Raw genomic sequence first — 16,485 nt, 5'->3', positions numbered from 1 at the left:
GCGTATTTCACTCCAGACTAAAAATGGTTTAATGGTGACTTCCTGTCTGTTGTTGCTTCTAGCGTATTTTAATGCCTTTCACGATGGATCAGTCTATTTCTGGTCCATGCTGTTTCATTCACGTCTATTTCTAATTCTGTTTTGTTGAATTTCCTCACTGATCTGCAAAGCATGAAGAAAACTACGTTTTAAAACAGATATTCACAAAATATGCATTTTTCTACATACTTGATCCAAAAAAAGTACATTTTGTATGCATTTTAATCTTAAAATACACATTTTTATCCTTAAAAAAAAATATCTAAGAACTGTATTTCAAAATACGAAAAAGTTTTAAAATACAAAAGATAATTGCACCAAGTTGGTTTGAGGAAAATGTGGATCATACAAAATCCTTGATCTTTTTCTCTTTTTTTAATTCCACCAGGGTGAATCTGGCCCCCCTGGCCCAGCTGGTGCTGCAGGTGCTCGTGGTGGCCCCGTAAGTTTGATTTTACTATGAATTCTTTTGTAGAAGGGTATGTGAATGGGGGGGACGCGGGTGGCACAGTGGGTTAAACCACAGAGCCTAGGACTTGCCAATCAGAAGGTCGGCGGTTCAAATCCCCGCAACGGGGTGAGCTCCCGTTGCTCGGTCCCTGCTCCTGCCAACCTAGCAGTTCAAAAGCACGTCAAAGAGCAAGTAGATAAATAGGTACCGCTCTGGCGGGAAGGTAAACAGCGTTTCTGTGCGCTGCTCTGGTTCGCCAGAAGCGGCTTAGTCATCCTGGCCACATGACCCGGAAGCTGTACGCCGGCTCCCTCGGCCAGTAAAGTGAGATGAGTGCCGCAACCCCAGAGTCTGTCATGACTGGACCTAATGGTCAGGGGTCCCGTTACCTTTATCTGAATGGGGAAAGATTCAGCTTGGCCTTTAAAATCTTTGAAATCCTAATAGGGGTCTCCTTCAGCTTCTATCAGTAGCACAGAGGGGCAAACAAGCACATTTCTTGCTGTTTCCATACTGTGTGCTGCTGTGGTGTGCGAATATCATCTCAAGAGAAGGGCCTTTGTTGCTTTGACCGGCATTAAGCAAAGCAGGCCTTAGCTGGAGTCACATTTTCTTTAAATAGAGCAATTGTGAATTAGTGCCGCTTAACATTTCACGAATCTTTGACCTTCCATCTTTGGCATAAACAGTTCTCATTACTTGAGGATGTGAGCCTCGCTATGCTAAGTGAAGAAAAGACAGACCCCAATTTCATGCCCCAACAATGTAAGGTTGTGGGACTCTTTGCATTGGGCAGAGAATGTGAGTTGGTGGCCTACAGGCAGTGCGGGATTTACGTATAAGCTAAACAAGCTATAACTTAGGGCCCCACTCTCTTGGGGGCCCCAAAAAAATTTAAAGGGGAAAAAACTGGATGTACATTTCCAAAATATAAGATAAAAAACAAATAAAATAAAACCTACATACAGCTACAGTGGCAAATGGCTTTAGGTCCATAAATTACCATATAGCATATATTCAACACAAAAAACAGCAACAATTTGTTGTTGACAAAGGACAGCTGGACATTTGAAGGGCCCCATTACCTTCAGTAGCTTAGGGCCTCATCAAACCGAAATCCGGCCCTTCCTACAGGCCAGCCATTTCTTTGGTGACCTTAGCAAACCTTAATCAAGGTGTAGAATTGGGCAGGGGGACACTGTTCACAGTTCTACTTATAAGGAAAAGCAGCAGTGAATCCCCTGTGACTGTTTCATGTTCAAAGTGCCACTAGCAGTCATTCTCTCTCCCCATCCTCTCTTGGGTGCCTTGGGGAGCATGTTTGTTCCTAAGGCCCCCATTTAACGACCTCATCCCATTGGGTGGAAGGAATCCTCTACCAGTGGGTGACGCTGACTTAATTACAGATCACTATGTGTGAGGCCTAAGGGACACGGGTGGCGCTGTGGGTTAAACCACAGAGCCTAGGGCTTGCCGATCAGAAGGTCGGCAGTTCTAATCCCCACGACGGGGTGAGCTCCCGTTGCTTGGTCCCTGCTCCTGCCAACTTAGCGGTTCGAAAGCATGAAGTGCAAGTAGATAAATAGGTACCACTCTGGCGGGAAGGTAAATGGCATTTCCGTGCGCTGCTCTGGTTCGCCAGAAGCGGCTTAGTCATGCTGGCCACATGACCCAGAAGCTGTACGCCGGCTCCCTCGGCCAATAAAGCGAGATGAGTCGGCCACAACTGGACCTAATGGTCAGGGGTCCCTTTACCTTTATGTGTGAGGCCTGGGGAGTTCCAGCCCTAGACTAGACTAGTTCCTGGAGAATAAAACTGACCTTGAGAATGCAGGTGTTGGCCATACCTGGCATAGGGCATCCAGATGACTGGGTGGATGGTGTTTTAACCAACTCTTTCCACAGCTGACGACTGTTTCTGTTTCAGGGTGACCGTGGTGAACCTGGTGCTCCCGGCCCTGCTGGATTCGCTGGTCCTCCTGTGAGTAATTCTCAGACTCTTAAACCTCTTTCCTCCCATTGGCCGGCATCTCTCTCTCTATCTCTCTCTCTCTTACCATGGATGCTTTTGCCTTCCTCCTCAATACAGGGTGCTGATGGACAACCTGGTGCTAAAGGCGAGCAAGGGGAAACTGGCCAGAAGGGAGATGCTGGGGCCCCAGGCCCACAAGGTTCATCTGGTGCTCCGGGCCCACAGGTTGGTAAATCCTTCATTGCAGGGGGTGGGACTAGATGACCACTGGGGTCCCTTCCAACTCTACAGTTCTAGGATTCCTCTCCTGGGATGGTAGCCAGTGACAAGCAAGAGTCAGGTGGGGGCTTTTTTAAGATGCTGGAGGAGAGATGTCTCCTTTTCGAAAGAAGATTGGGGCTTAAGGTTCATATGAGGGAAGTATTGGAGCAGAGTCATAGGCTGGATAGAACATCATTCATATGGGGCTCCCCTAACTTGTTTTTTTTATAAAAAAATATATTAACAATTTCAATATAACAAATTATCAAAACAAATCATCTTCATTATCCCCCCCATTTTTCCCCTCCACCTCCCCAACAACCCCCCCCCAAGACTTCCCTCAGCTCCTCTCTCTGATTTCTCAACCCATGTTAACTTCTGCATATTGTAAAATTGTATACATCCTTATATTATCTATTATGTTAACCTCCACCCCCTAACTTAGTCAACTGGAATTAAACACGTTCATGGAGTCTGCTAGACGGCTACTGACTGTGGTACCTCCAAGTTCAGAGGAGATGTATTTCTGAATATTAGTTTCTGGGGTACAAACAACCAGGGCATGTTGCACTGCACGAGAACTGGTAGAAATGGCTTCTGTAGCATGTTTTCATGTGTCGGGGCATCGCTCCTATTTTCATGTACTCTTACAAAGTCAAAAAACCCCTAACCCTGTAAAGCAGAGATTTTGCTCTGTGTGGCACACATGAGTATGCATCATGCAAGAGAGTGGCAGAGAGTAAACACTGAAAGATTAGGCAGAGGTCTGTCAGAAAGGGACGCGGGTGGCGCTGTGGGTTAAACCACAGAGCCTAGGACTTGCTGATCGAAAGGTCGGCGGTTTGAATCCCCGCGGTGGGGTGAGCTCCCGTTGTTCAGTCCCAGCTCCTGCCCACCTAGCAGTTCGAAAGCACCCCTAAGTGCAAGTAGATAAATAGGGACCGCTTTCTAGCGGGACGGTAAACGGCATTTCCGTGTGCGGCGCTGGTGCTGGCTCGCCAGATGCCGCTTCGTCACGCTGGTCACGTAACCCGGAAGTGTCTCCGGACAGCGCTGGCTCCTGGCCTCTTGAGCGAGATGAGCGCGCAACCCTAGAGTCGGTCACGACTGGCCCTGATGGGAAGGGGAACCTTTACCTTGTACTGTCAGAAAGGAGGCTGGTTGCTTCTTTCAGATCTGTGCTACAGAGATCTCTGGCAGAAGCTCAGTGAGAAGGTTAACTGTGCCTAATCCAGATTTTGTTTTGTGTCTCTGTAGGGTCCAACTGGTGTGACTGGTCCAAAGGGAGCGCGTGGTGCACAGGGACCTCCGGTAAGTATTTTATGGACAATTTGCTTCATTTCTTCCCTTACTGGCACCTCTGATAACTGTGCTGTGATAGTTTATCGTACTTGACTTGAACCTTCTACTGTAGATCACCCTGTTCAGTACCTTGGAGAGCAGAAGTCGGTGATTATACCACTCAGATAAATACCATATTTACTCAAATGTAATGCACACCTTTTTTTGGGCAAATTACGTCTTGAAAATTAGGGTGTGCATTAGATTTGATGGCGCATTATATTCTATTGCAAGCTTGTAAAACGCCGCTGACATAGGAAACAGTTCTTTGGTTTCAAGGTTTTGAAAACTGAGGTGCGCATTGTTGTTGTTTAGTCATTTAGTCATGTCCGACTCTTCGTGACCCCATGGGCCAGAGCACGCCAGGCACTTCTGTCTTCCACTGCCTCCCGCAGTTTGGTCAAACTCATGCTGGTAGCTTCGAGAACACTGTCCCACCATCTCGTCCTCTGCCGTCCCCTTCTCCTTCTGCCCTCCATCTTTCCCAACATCAGGGTCTTTTCCAGGGAGTCTTCTCTTCTCATGAGGTGGCCAAAGTATTGGAGGCTCAGCTTCAGGATCTGTCCTTCCAGTGAGCATTCAGGGCTGATTTCCCTAAGAATGGAGAGGTTTGATCTTCTTGCAGTCCATGGGACTCTCAAGAGTCTCCTCCAGTACCATAATTCAAAAGCATCAATTCTTCAGCCTTCTTTATGGTCCAGCTCTAGATTCATGTAAATATGGTAGCTTCGCTCCAAAGACTACTGGCAATGAACCTTACTTAGCCTGCCACCCTCCATCGGTTTATCTGGTAACTGTAAAACCTCCCCATGTGCTTATGCCATAGCTACTTTCTCTTCACGAGCCTCATCAATTCAGTCGCCGGTTTAAAATTGGGAATGTGTACCCGAGGCAAAAAAAGGCTCCACACTCTGTTGTGGGCAATTTACTGGGCTGTTTTGCTGCTTGAGGCAAAACAGGAAGTGCCGGTCTACCACACAGTCCTCACCTGGGGTGGTGGGGGTGCAAAATGTCAGCAACAATGACAGGTTCCAGCAAGATATTGCTGGAAATTGGCACCGATGTGGGAGGCAGCAGGGCAGTCAGGGAGCCCATAGAAGTACCGCCTTGGCGGCTGGTTCATCCCACCTCATTGGTGGGCCAGCCCTGGGCTGTTGTGTCAATAATAATAATAATAATAATAATAATAATAATAATAATAATAATAAATTATTATTATTTGTACCCCACCCATTTGGTTGGGTTAGCCCAGCCACTCTGGGCAGCTTCCAACAAAGATTAAAAATACTTCGTCTACATAAGGTCATAGGTTCAGCCTCTGCTGTTTCTGCTTAAGTCTCTTGGCTGGGAGACGTGGGAAGCCACTGCCAGTTAGTATAAGATTGGCCTTTTTCAACCTAGTGCCCTCCATATGCTATTGGACTACAACTCCCATCAGCCCCAACCAGCATGCCCAGTGGTCAGGGATGATAAAACTTGTAGTCCAACAACACTTGGAAGGCTGTAAGACAGTACCGTATACAGTGGTACCTCGGGTTAAGAACTTAATTTGTTCTGGAGGTCCGTTCTTAACCTGAAGCTGTTCTTAACCTGAGGTACCACATTAGCTTATGCGGCCTCCTGCTGCCGCTGTGCAATTTCTGTTCTCATCCTGAAGCGTCTGTAACCCAAGGTACCACTGTACTGTTGTTCAGTGGCGTCCGCCCTGTGGAACACCCTCCCATCAGATGTCAAGGAAATAAACAACTATCTTACTTTTAAAAGACATCTGAAGGCAGCCCTGTTTAGGGAAGTTTTTAATGTTTGATGCTGTCTTGTTTTTAATGTTCGGTTGGAAGCCGCCCAGAGTAGCTGGGGAGGCCCAGCCTGATGGAAGGGGGGAAATAATAAGTTGTTATTATTATTATTATTATTATTATTATTATTATTATTATTATTATTATTATTATATAAAAGACAGGAGGATCACAGTCTAGGCCAAGCTAGCTCCTGTCTTCAGAAAGGTTTTTCAAACTTGATTATTCTTTCATGATGGCCAAGAAGTGGAGAAGCTAAAGTGGAAGGGCTCTTTCATAAACGGGTCTTCCAGGGAACCATCGGGATTTGCACTGCTTTATTAGAGGCGAGGGATCTGCAGCCTAGTCTCCTGCCCATCTGTGGGCCAGCTATCTCACTTGATGCTTTTAACAAGCTTGGATGTTATGAGTGCTAGGGGCAACCACAATCTAGAACAGACATCAGCCCAAGAAATGGTTGTGTGGTGAGCTGGGCTTTGAGAGCATGGTCAGCTGGTAGAATCAGTACCGACCGTGTTTTAGTGAAGGTTCCTTGCCCCTGTGCCTGAAACACATCAGCACTGACACGCAGCAGGGGAGAAATAGAAGGACTCCCTTATTCAGTCTGGCCTCTTTTTTGACCTCAGCAGGTAATTCTCGAAGCCAAATTATGCTTTCCAAACTTCACCAAACTGAAACCTTTTTTAGGTGGAATCTACACACTTATTAAAAAATGTTCTGGAAAAAAAATATGCTTTTTTAAAAAGCGTTTTTAAAAAATACATTGAATTTTCTGTAAAGCTCACCATCGCCATCTGGTGTCATGTTGTATATTGCACTTAAAACACACTTGAAACCTTTTATTTGCAGCTGTATAACGGAGTCTTCAGTGAAACAGGCTGAAAATAAAGGGGGTGGTCCTGTAGTTTCCCGAATCACCCACTGGTGCCTCAAATGTCCCTGGGTGCTCTGTTCATAATCCTTTTTATTTCTTCCCAGGGTGCTACTGGATTCCCTGGCGCAGCAGGAAGAGTTGGACCACCAGGCCCTAACGTAAGTTGTTGGTCATTGATAGGCATTTATTTTATTTTAAATTTGTATTATAGGCAACCAAGAAAGAGGTATTCAATGGGAATGTGTTTGTTTTTTAATAGCTTTATGTCTTTACCAAAGAGTTAGCTAAAAGCCTGAAGCAGGAACCAAGTGGGATTGTGAATAAAACAAAATATTTAGGAGATAAGAGAGGGTAGGCTGACAAGAGTGTTGGGGTGATTCAGGTTAAATGTGGCAAAGGCCACACTATATATATTTTTTAAACAATATATATATATATATATATATGCTTTTGTAGATTTTCACGGGTACAGGAATGCAGGTTTTGGTGTCTTCGGGTGTCTTCCCGTGTAAGAGTTGGGGTGTCTAGGCGACGTTTCGACGAGGTCTCACTCGTCATCTTCAGGCTGGTGCTTTCGGCTTCTTGTTACTGGAACAGAGCAGGATCTCAGTGTTTGAGTTCCTATAAATACTGTTGAGGGGGTGTGGTGTATAGCCTCCAACGTTCTGGGCAGAGAGGAAGTTCCCAGGTTAGTGTGCCTTTTCTTCTTTTGTTCCTTAATTACTTGCCCTCAAGTAATTAAGGAACAAAAGAAGAAAAGGCACACTAACCTGGGAACTTCCTCTCTGCCCAGAACGTTGGAGGCTATACACCACACCCCCTCAACAGTATTTATAGGAACTCAAACACTGAGATCCTGCTCTGTTCCAGTAACAAGAAGCCGAAAGCACCAGCCTGAAGATGACGAGTGAGACCTCGTCGAAACGTCGCCTAGACACCCCAACTCTTACACGGGAAGACACCCGAAGACACCAAAACCTGCATATATATATATATATATATATATATATATGGCGTTTAAAATGTGTTTTATGTGTTTATATCAATTGTTTTAGGAATAAAATAGAGGAAATCATAAATACATGAAAGCTAATAAGGGATAACTTGATATAAAATCCCACAGGAGAGGGATATAGAAGTGGCAGAAACTGAGGCTGCAGTCATCCACTTAAAGTAAGCCCTATTAAAAGTAGTAATAAGCCCTATTGGAAGTAAGCCCTATTGAACAGTTAGACTTACTTTTATAGTGCAAGCCTACTCAAAATTAAGAGTCCTGTGGGTAGAAACATCAAACGCTTCTGTTGGGTTGCCTTGATAAAAGCACTAAAACGTAAGTCACATGAAAGTTCCTTCTTCCCTGGTCTATTATTTTACTTAGTTAAAAACAACAAAGATCTGACTAGTAACTTGAGTGGACTTCCTAACAAGTCTGGTTTATTCACCTACAAGCTCTGATGCTTTTGATACTCCACCTGGAATTAGGGAAGTAGTCCCTTGAACCTGACCTGTATTAATTGGTTAGAGGCCTTTTTTTCCTGTGCCCCCTTTCCCCGCAATCTGGGACCTGCCAAGTTCTAAATCACTTGTCTTCTACTTGCACAACAACCAGTGGGGCTCTAACCTTGAATACTTTCAACCCCAGGAGCTTACAAAATGCATTTAAGTTCTCCTTTCACTTCCTTTAATATGAGTCTGTAAGGGGGGGAGGGGAGGACAACTCAATCGGTCTTAAATGACTGATGTGATATTTTATCTCCTACAATTGGAGTTTGTTTTTCACTCCAGGTGTCTGGTTTAGATGCTTTCAGGTGAGATCATAAGGACATTTCTCTGATTAAATTGATGACCGACCTGCTCATGGATTCAGGCTACGTTGTAATTAGGGTTGCCACCTTTGGTCAGGTGAAATAAGGGACAAGTCGGGGGGAATTGGGGGGCTGAAAATTACTTTACCTGGTGCAGAATGAAATGACTTCAAAGCCATTTTGATATTGGTTGCATGCAAGATAAGCATGTTTGGGTGAGCACACAAATGCCTATTTTTCTTTTTATGGCTTTGAAAATGGGACAAATTGGGGGCCAAACAGGACACGGTGCCCCATAATGGGACAGTCCCATTTTTTGAGGGACGGGTGGTAACCTTAGTTGTCATGAATGCAAGAAAATGCAGCGTCTCATGGAACATCTTCAAAACTGTAGACCTCTGGGGACCTTTTAACTTTTGGGAGGTACAGTGGTGCCTCGCAAGACGAAAATAATCCGTTCCGCGAGTCTCTTCATCTTGCGAAGTAACCCTATTAGCGGATTAGCGGATTAGCGCTATTATTGGATTAGCGGCTATTAGCGGCTTAGCGGCTTAGAAAAAGGGGGGGGGAAGCGAGAGAAAAAATCGGAACACTCGCAAGACGTTTTCGTCTTGCGAAGCAAGCCCATAGGGAAATTCGTCTTGCGAAGCAGCTCAAAAACGGAAAACCCTTTCGTCTAGCGGGTTTTCCGTCTTGCGAGGCATTCATCTTGCGAGGCACCACTGTATACGTAAATCTGGAGGCTGACAGGAAGCTTTTATCTCAATTCACATTGTACCCAAAATAATCTTATCTCTTGCAGATAAGGTGGATTCAAGTTTTTTCTCAACAGTATAACTTTTAATGCAGAGAATCAGTCTCTGGGGATCTTACTGGCTCTCCCTTTTCCCCATAGGGCAATCCCGGTTCCGCAGGACCTCCCGGCGCTCCTGGTAAAGATGGTCCCAAGGGAGCTCGTGGTGACGCAGGCCCCACTGGGCGTGCTGGCGATCCTGGTTTGCAAGGTCCTGCTGGTCCCCCAGGCGAGAAGGGAGAATCTGGAGAAGATGGTCCTCCTGTACGTATTCATCCCTCCTTCTTTGCATGTACAATGGATCTGGCTTGCTGCTTTGTCATTTGCAAATTAACACCCATCTCTGCCCTTTTCTTTCCCCTCCAGGGTGCTGACGGCCCACCTGGACCTCAAGGCTTGGCAGGTCAGAGAGGGATCGTTGGTCTCCCTGGTCAGCGCGGTGAGAGAGGCTTCCCTGGTCTGCCGGGTCCTTCCGTAAGTGATCTGGGGAGCTTGTTGTTGTTGTTGTTTAGTCGTTTAGTCGTGTCCGACTCTTCGGGACCCCATGGACCAGAGCACGCCAGGCACTCCTGTCTTCCACTGCCTCCCGCAGTTTGGTCAAACTCATGCTGGTAGCTTCGAGAACACCGTCCAACCATCTCGTCCTCTGTCGTCCCCTTCTCCTTGTGCCCTCCATCTTTCCCAACATCAGGGTCTTTTCCAGGGAGTCTTCTCTTCTCATGAGGTGGCCAAAGTATTGGAGCCTCAGCTTCACGATCTGTCCTTCTAGTGAGCACTCAGGGCTGATTTCCTTAAGAATGGAGAGGTTTGATCTTCTTGCAGCCCATGGGCCTCTCAAGAGTCTCCTCCAGCACCATAATTCAAAAGCATCCATTCTTCGGTGATCAGCCTTCTTTATGGTCCAGCTCTCACTTCCATACATCACTACTGGGAAAACCATAGCTTTAACTATACGGACCTTTGTTGGCAAGGTGATGTCTCTGAGCAAAGTACCTGTTCTTTACCTGAGCTGATTTTTTTCTTCCCACCCTCCTCTTTTCAGGGTGAGCCTGGTAAACAAGGAGCTCCCGGCGGCCCTGGAGACAGAGGTCCACCTGGCCCAGTTGGTCCACCAGGCCTGACTGGTCCCTCTGGCGAACCTGGACGTGAGGTGAGCATACTCAGCATGTTCTATGTGTGGCCTGGGGGAAAGGGTAACCTATTTTAAAACTGCATTCCTGCAGCAAAACATGTCAAGGGTCAGAGGATGAGTGGGCGGGGGGGATGAAAACTTGTGTTTTCATTCAATGCCCCAGAGTGGAACAAACTTTTAAAAATAAAACACCCTGATAATGTTTTAAACCAGCCTTCTCCCAACCTGTTGCTCTGCAGATGTTGTTGGACTCCAGCTTCCATCAATTGGCATAGTGAATGGTCAGGGGTGATGGGAATTGTAGTCTAGCATGGAAGCGCTGGGTTAGAGAAGGTTGATGTGATGGCATTTCCAGTACTGAATTTGTAGCATTTCCCATTACAGTGATTGCTGGTTTTGATTTATGCTGCAGCAGCCTCAATTTAGTGATGCATTTCCAGGAATATTCTAAAGAATGTATGCATCCTTCTTAAACCCTGATCCTAAACATATTTCCTTCTTGGCCTTTAGAGGGAATTACTTCCTTTTGATTAAAATCATAGCCATTAATGTAGTTTAGAAGTCGTCGACTGCCTTGTAAGGGATACAATCTACATTTTTCTTACATGTGGACCCCTTTTGCTTTTAAGGTTTGTAAGGGATGCCTATATTTAGCAGCAGCCCATTGGGGGGGTCAGGGAGGGGTGCAATTAAATAAGCTTTAGATTACCCCCACTCTCTTCTCCAAGTAGCCTTCCAAAGCCTTTGTTGCTGATCAGGAATCTAAAGCTACGATTCATGTTGTAATTTTCCTCCACTTAACACCCCACTGCTCCCCGTGTTTCTAAAGTGGCGGCATTCGCCAAAAAAGTTACCAACCGTTCAAGGAACTGATTGCTTCCAGCCCATAGTGGGCTGGGCTTTTCTGCAAGTGGGATTCCACTGGGTAGAGGTGGCAGGCAATTATAACTGCAACTTGGGGTACAGTTTATAAGCAGTATTTAAAAGAGGTGAATTTGGGGAGTGCTGAAAGGTGGTTCCTCAGCAATTCAAGAAAGCAGTTCTTCTTCCAGTTCTGGGTTACCGTCTCCTCACCCTTGCCAGCCAGTGGTGCCTGGGCTTGGCTTGAAGGTTGGTTTTGCAAGAGGAGCTGCGAAGGAGCTCTTTCAAATGCTTGCACTAGGATCTGCTAAACCTGATGCCCAAGTTTGCTGGGAGCAAGGTGTCAGTTTCCTGCAAAAGTAGGTTCCAAGAAGGAACAGTCTCCAAACTCCCTTGGAGGAGGGGCATACATGACTGCGATGAGTGTATATTGGCAAAGGCTGCTTGTCAAGCCGAGGTTGTGAATCGGGAATGATTTTAGGAAATGCAACCCACTGTCTGGGGCGGTTGGCTATGCCTTCTCAGAAAGACACACAGCGCCACTTCCTTGGCTCCTAAGGATAAACACCTATCATTTTTATTCTCAGGGCAATCCTGGCTCAGACGGTCCCCCAGGAAGAGATGGTTCCCCTGGCGTGAAGGTGAGTGTCCCATTTCAAAGGAGCATTAACCACTGCTGTATTTAAATATGATTTGCTCAAGGAACGTGTGTCGCTCGAGTCAAAAATCTAATGCCATGTGGGTATAATCTCAGGGCATAATCCAGGTGGGAGCAGCTCACCTGCTTAATCTTTCTGTCCACGTTCTTAGCCCTTACCTTCCTTGTTCTTAGTCCCACAATTTTCTCAGGCATCTCTTCCACCTCTTTCCCTGAAATCTGAGTAACGCAGCAACGTTTTGTGGAATAAGCCATTAACATTACCCTTACTTACACAATTTATTCCAGCCACATAATATGCATTTTGGTTTTTTTGGTTTTCCCCCCAATAATGTTTATTAGGTTTCTTGCAAATATAACACATACTAAAAAACCCATAAAGAAAAAATAGAAAGAAAAATAAAAGAAATAAAGCAAATAACAACAAAAGATATAGCAACAGTTACACAAATACAACACAAATTAATAATTGATTAAACTTCCAACCTCATAAACGTATTATTTGACTTCCTCCAGTCCCTCCCATCTGAATTTCCTTGTAACTAAATGTAGCAGTTTGCCAATATCATTATTCAAAAACAATATTCCAATTATAGTCAAGTTTCTTAACTTTTCTTAACCTTCTAAATCTCATTTAATAATTAAATCCTAATTTAATCCTAGGCCTAATTGATACTTTCAGGTAACTTCTAATTTTCAGTGTTACAATATCTATTCAAATAGTCTTTAAATTTCTTCCAATCTTCTTGATATTCCTCTTCTTTCTGGTCGTGGATTCTCCCAGTGAGGTCAGCTAGCTCCTGAAGTCCAACATCTTCATCTGCCATCATAATATGCATTTTGGGAGGCTGGAAGAAAGGCTGCTCTCTCCCTCTATCCCTATGTCTTATGGCAGTGCCTTGTTTGTTAGTCTGTTCCTTGCTGTTCAACCAAAGGTTTTCCCACACCTCTTCACCAAAGTCTTCCAAGATCCTTCTCAGATTGCTCCTTCAGCCCCAGCACCTGCCATATCTTCTAAGAGCATGGAACCAGTCGGGGGGGGGGGGAGAAGGGAGGGGGAGGAAATGTCCCATCAGTGGGGTTGCTGTCCCTCACCATATCTCATATACATATTTGGTATTTAATGCTTCTACTTTGTCCCCTGACAGGGTGATCGTGGTGAAACTGGTGCTGTTGGTGGTCCTGGCGCTCCCGGCCCACCTGGTTCTCCTGGTCCTGTTGGTCCAACTGGTAAACAAGGAGATAGAGGTGAAGCGGTGAGTATCCAGTAAACATGCCCTAGGTGATGGCACGTGGGAAGCCACTTAATTAAAATTGCATTGATTTGGTATTGTAATAATTTGTGAAAAATGCTAGAACCCCTTCCGTTCATTTCAACGTCATCAGCATTTAAAAGTTTTTTTCTAGCAACAAGGTAAAATGTAAGATGGGATTGATAATAGATAAGTTAAATTGGATATGAATTTGCTGAACCAAATTTTTAAAAAGGGATACAAAAAAGGGAGGCGTGAGGAAGTCAGGAGAATAAGTTAACTAAAGATGAGAATTTAAAAAAAGAGGGAGTTTTGTTTTTATGTGTTTTCTTTTTTCTTTTGTGTTTAATGTTTGTATTTTTGTATTTTGTGATTTTGTATTTTTCTGTTTTTGTACTTTTTTTCTGAATTATTTTATTGATAAAACTTAATAAAATATTAATTATGAATAATTTGTGAAAAATGGGTTGTAATTTGGAAAATCAACAAAAATAATTGCCTGAAAAGAAAAACACACCATGCAGTAGGTGGGTCCCCAGATGTTGTTGGACTACAATGTCCATAATCCCCAGCCAGAATGGCCAGTGTTCAGGGATGATGGGATATGTAGCCCAACAACATCTAAGAACCCAAGGTTGGGAACTGGTGCACCGGTTGCTGTTAGCCATGATAGCTTGTGAACTTCCTGAAACATAAGGTTGGAACAGAATGCTGGGCTGGAGGGGACTTCTTAATGGAATGCTATAAGAGGTTGATTGAATTGCCCTAACTTGCTAGATGGTTTTCCCTTTCCTATGGCTTTGCTGAATCCTATCCTTCCAGACGTTTCCATGCGCTGCTCTGGTTTTGCCAGAAGCTGCTTAGTCATGCTGGCCACATGACCCGGAAAAACTGTCTGCGGACAAACGTCGGCTCCCTCGGCCAGTAAAGTGAGATGAGCGCCACAATCCCAGAGACGTTCGTGACTGGACTTAACTGTCAGGGGTCCTTTACCTTTTTATCCTTCCAGAATATTTAGAATCTACAGGATTTCCCAGTTTGGGCCAAACTTAGAATCATAGATCATCTCCAGGATCATCTAGTCCAATCCCCTGAAATGCAGGAATATACAGCTATCCTGTATGGGGATTGAACCTGCAACCTTAGCATTACCGACACCGTACTTTAACCAACTGAGCTATCCAGGCACTTAGCTTGGGCCAAACAGCATGTTGTGCTCAGTCACACTTAGTCCTTCACCCTTTGAATGTTGTTTACAGTGCATAAGTAGAAGAATGAGGAAGGCACTTCTTAACCCTTTCCCCTCTAGTGGGACTTTCTGCTACAAATATCCATACCTCAGCTGCTGTGTGTTTTGGGTCAGGCCTTGAAAGAGAGCACTGAGCACGACTGTACCGTGCTAGATTCGAATCCTGTTGGTCAACACGGAGAGCTGTGGCCTCTGGTCTCATCTCAGCATGAAGGAGGTGCCCAGTAGTCAGCTTAAAATTTTTGTTTTCATCTTTCTCCAGGGTGCTCAAGGTCCAATGGGTCCTGCTGGTCCTGCAGGGGCACGCGGCATGCCCGTGAGTACTTATTTCTCCTTTACCCACTTTCATTTTTCCTGGGCTCCCAGTAGAGGCTGTTGCATTTATTGAGCATCCCCCGAGTCACTGCTGTGTACATCCAAAAGAGGAAAGTTTCCTTCCAATTTGTGCTTTTGACACAATGAATGAGTGCTTGAAGTTCTTGCTCTTAGAACACGACCACCTGCCATTTGAACAAAAATGTATTCATCTGACACAGAGGCAAACAGCAATAAGTACTCTGTGTGCGGTCATTCAGAAGCAGTTGCCTCTTACCTGTAGTGTAGTAGTCACAGGAGTACTTTGCCCACCTTCCCTGAAAAGAGGATCCTAGTTCAGTACTGTGAAGGTTTCCTCTGCTTTCAAGAAAGGAAGCATAGTGATCCTAGCAATCGCAGCCCTAAGGAACAGGTAAAAGCCCTGGGGACTTCTGCTTTATTTACTGCCTCCACCAGAGAGCAACGGAGAACATCTTTCTCTGTATTAATCAGTGCCACTTCCCGACCCACACACCCCTTCGAAGTGCCGAGTGTTATATGTCTGTTTCCGCATAAAGGTTCTAAGATCAACTAGTTCACCTGCACGAGCGTAATTCTTAATCCCAAGGCGTAACTGCACTCTGCTTCAGCTCAAAGATGCTCATGGATTCAGAACCAGAAATTAACTGGTTTCCGCTAACTGGTCAGCTGGTGCCTCAGGCAAATGAGTTCTAGGCAGTCACAGGGAATGTGTGCCCCCCCCCCAGCATAGAACCATGAAGTCAAGTCACTTGCAGGAGAAACAGAGGCCCTTTGTGACATCAGAACATAGCAACCAACAGGGTCGAGAGATGTTGCCAGGAGGGAAGTTGTGTTCAGATCTGCAGGCAGCATTGCCACCCCGTACTATGTTGCCAAACTTTGCGCATGACTCTCTTGCCCTGAATGCTGCTTGTGTTCTCTCCTCCTAGGGTCCACAAGGCCCTCGTGGCGACAAGGGTGAAGCTGGCGAGGCAGGAGAGAGAGGTCTGAAGGGTCACAGGGGATTCACTGGCCTGCAGGGTCTTCCTGGGCCTCCCGTAAGTTTTGGTTTCCGTATCTTTAGAGTAGAATTCGGTCTGTGGTGTTCTGTTCTAGGCTTGTCATGGGCTCAGGGGAGTTTTGGGTTTGAGTCTATCTGCTGCAGCAGGGATGTGAATCAACTTCTCCCTGCAGGGATGCCTGTCTGTCTAATTAGTATTTATTTGTTTATTTATTAACTTCCCTTTATAGTATTTATCCCTGGGTAGTTGGTTAAATGGGACACAGGTGGTGCTGTGGGTTAAACCACAGAGCCTAGGACTTGCCGATCAGAAAGTCGGCGGTTCAAATCCCCACAACGGGGTGAGCTCCCGTTGCTCGGTCCCTGCTCCTGCCAACCTAGCAGTTCGAAAGCACGTCAAAGTGCAAGTAGATAAATAGGTACCGCTCTGGCGGGAAAGTAAACGGCGTTTCCGTGCGCTGCTCTGGTTCGCCAGAAGCGGCTTAGTCATGCCAGCCACATGACCCGGAAGCTGTATGCCAGCTCCCTCAGCCAATAAAGCGAGATGAGCGCTGCAACCCCAGAGTTGGCCATGACTGGACCTAATGGTCAGGGGTCCCTTTACCTTTACTAGTTGGCTAAATGCAGCATACAGTTGAAGATAAAACATCGTCGGCACAGTACA

General features: G+C 45.5%; 1 protein-coding gene across 9 annotated transcripts in view; it reads left to right on the top strand.

Annotated features, from left to right (window-relative positions):
- The window catches only part of COL2A1 (collagen type II alpha 1 chain), a 101,971-nt gene that overhangs the window by 78,381 nt on the left and 7,105 nt on the right, over nt 1-16,485 (top strand). For all 9 annotated transcript variants that reach the window (XM_083489846.1, XM_083489850.1, XM_083489848.1 and 6 more), the window contains 12 exons: nt 428-481; nt 2,418-2,471; nt 2,580-2,687; nt 3,981-4,034; nt 6,839-6,892; nt 9,435-9,596; nt 9,699-9,806; nt 10,375-10,482; nt 11,913-11,966; nt 13,132-13,239; nt 14,748-14,801; nt 15,751-15,858. In XM_083489846.1, the coding sequence (XP_083345972.1) occupies nt 428-481; nt 2,418-2,471; nt 2,580-2,687; nt 3,981-4,034; nt 6,839-6,892; nt 9,435-9,596; nt 9,699-9,806; nt 10,375-10,482; nt 11,913-11,966; nt 13,132-13,239; nt 14,748-14,801; nt 15,751-15,858 (1,026 nt within the window). The remainder of the gene's footprint in view (nt 1-427; nt 482-2,417; nt 2,472-2,579; nt 2,688-3,980; nt 4,035-6,838; nt 6,893-9,434; nt 9,597-9,698; nt 9,807-10,374; nt 10,483-11,912; nt 11,967-13,131; nt 13,240-14,747; nt 14,802-15,750; nt 15,859-16,485) is intronic.

Source organism: Podarcis liolepis (assembly GCF_965112155.1).
Source record: "Podarcis liolepis genome assembly, chromosome: 2".
In the NCBI taxonomy this organism is placed as follows: Eukaryota; Metazoa; Chordata; class Lepidosauria; order Squamata; family Lacertidae; genus Podarcis; species Podarcis liolepis.
The sequence above is the reverse complement of the archived record's forward strand: the minus strand, read 5'-3'. Positions and strand labels throughout refer to the sequence as shown.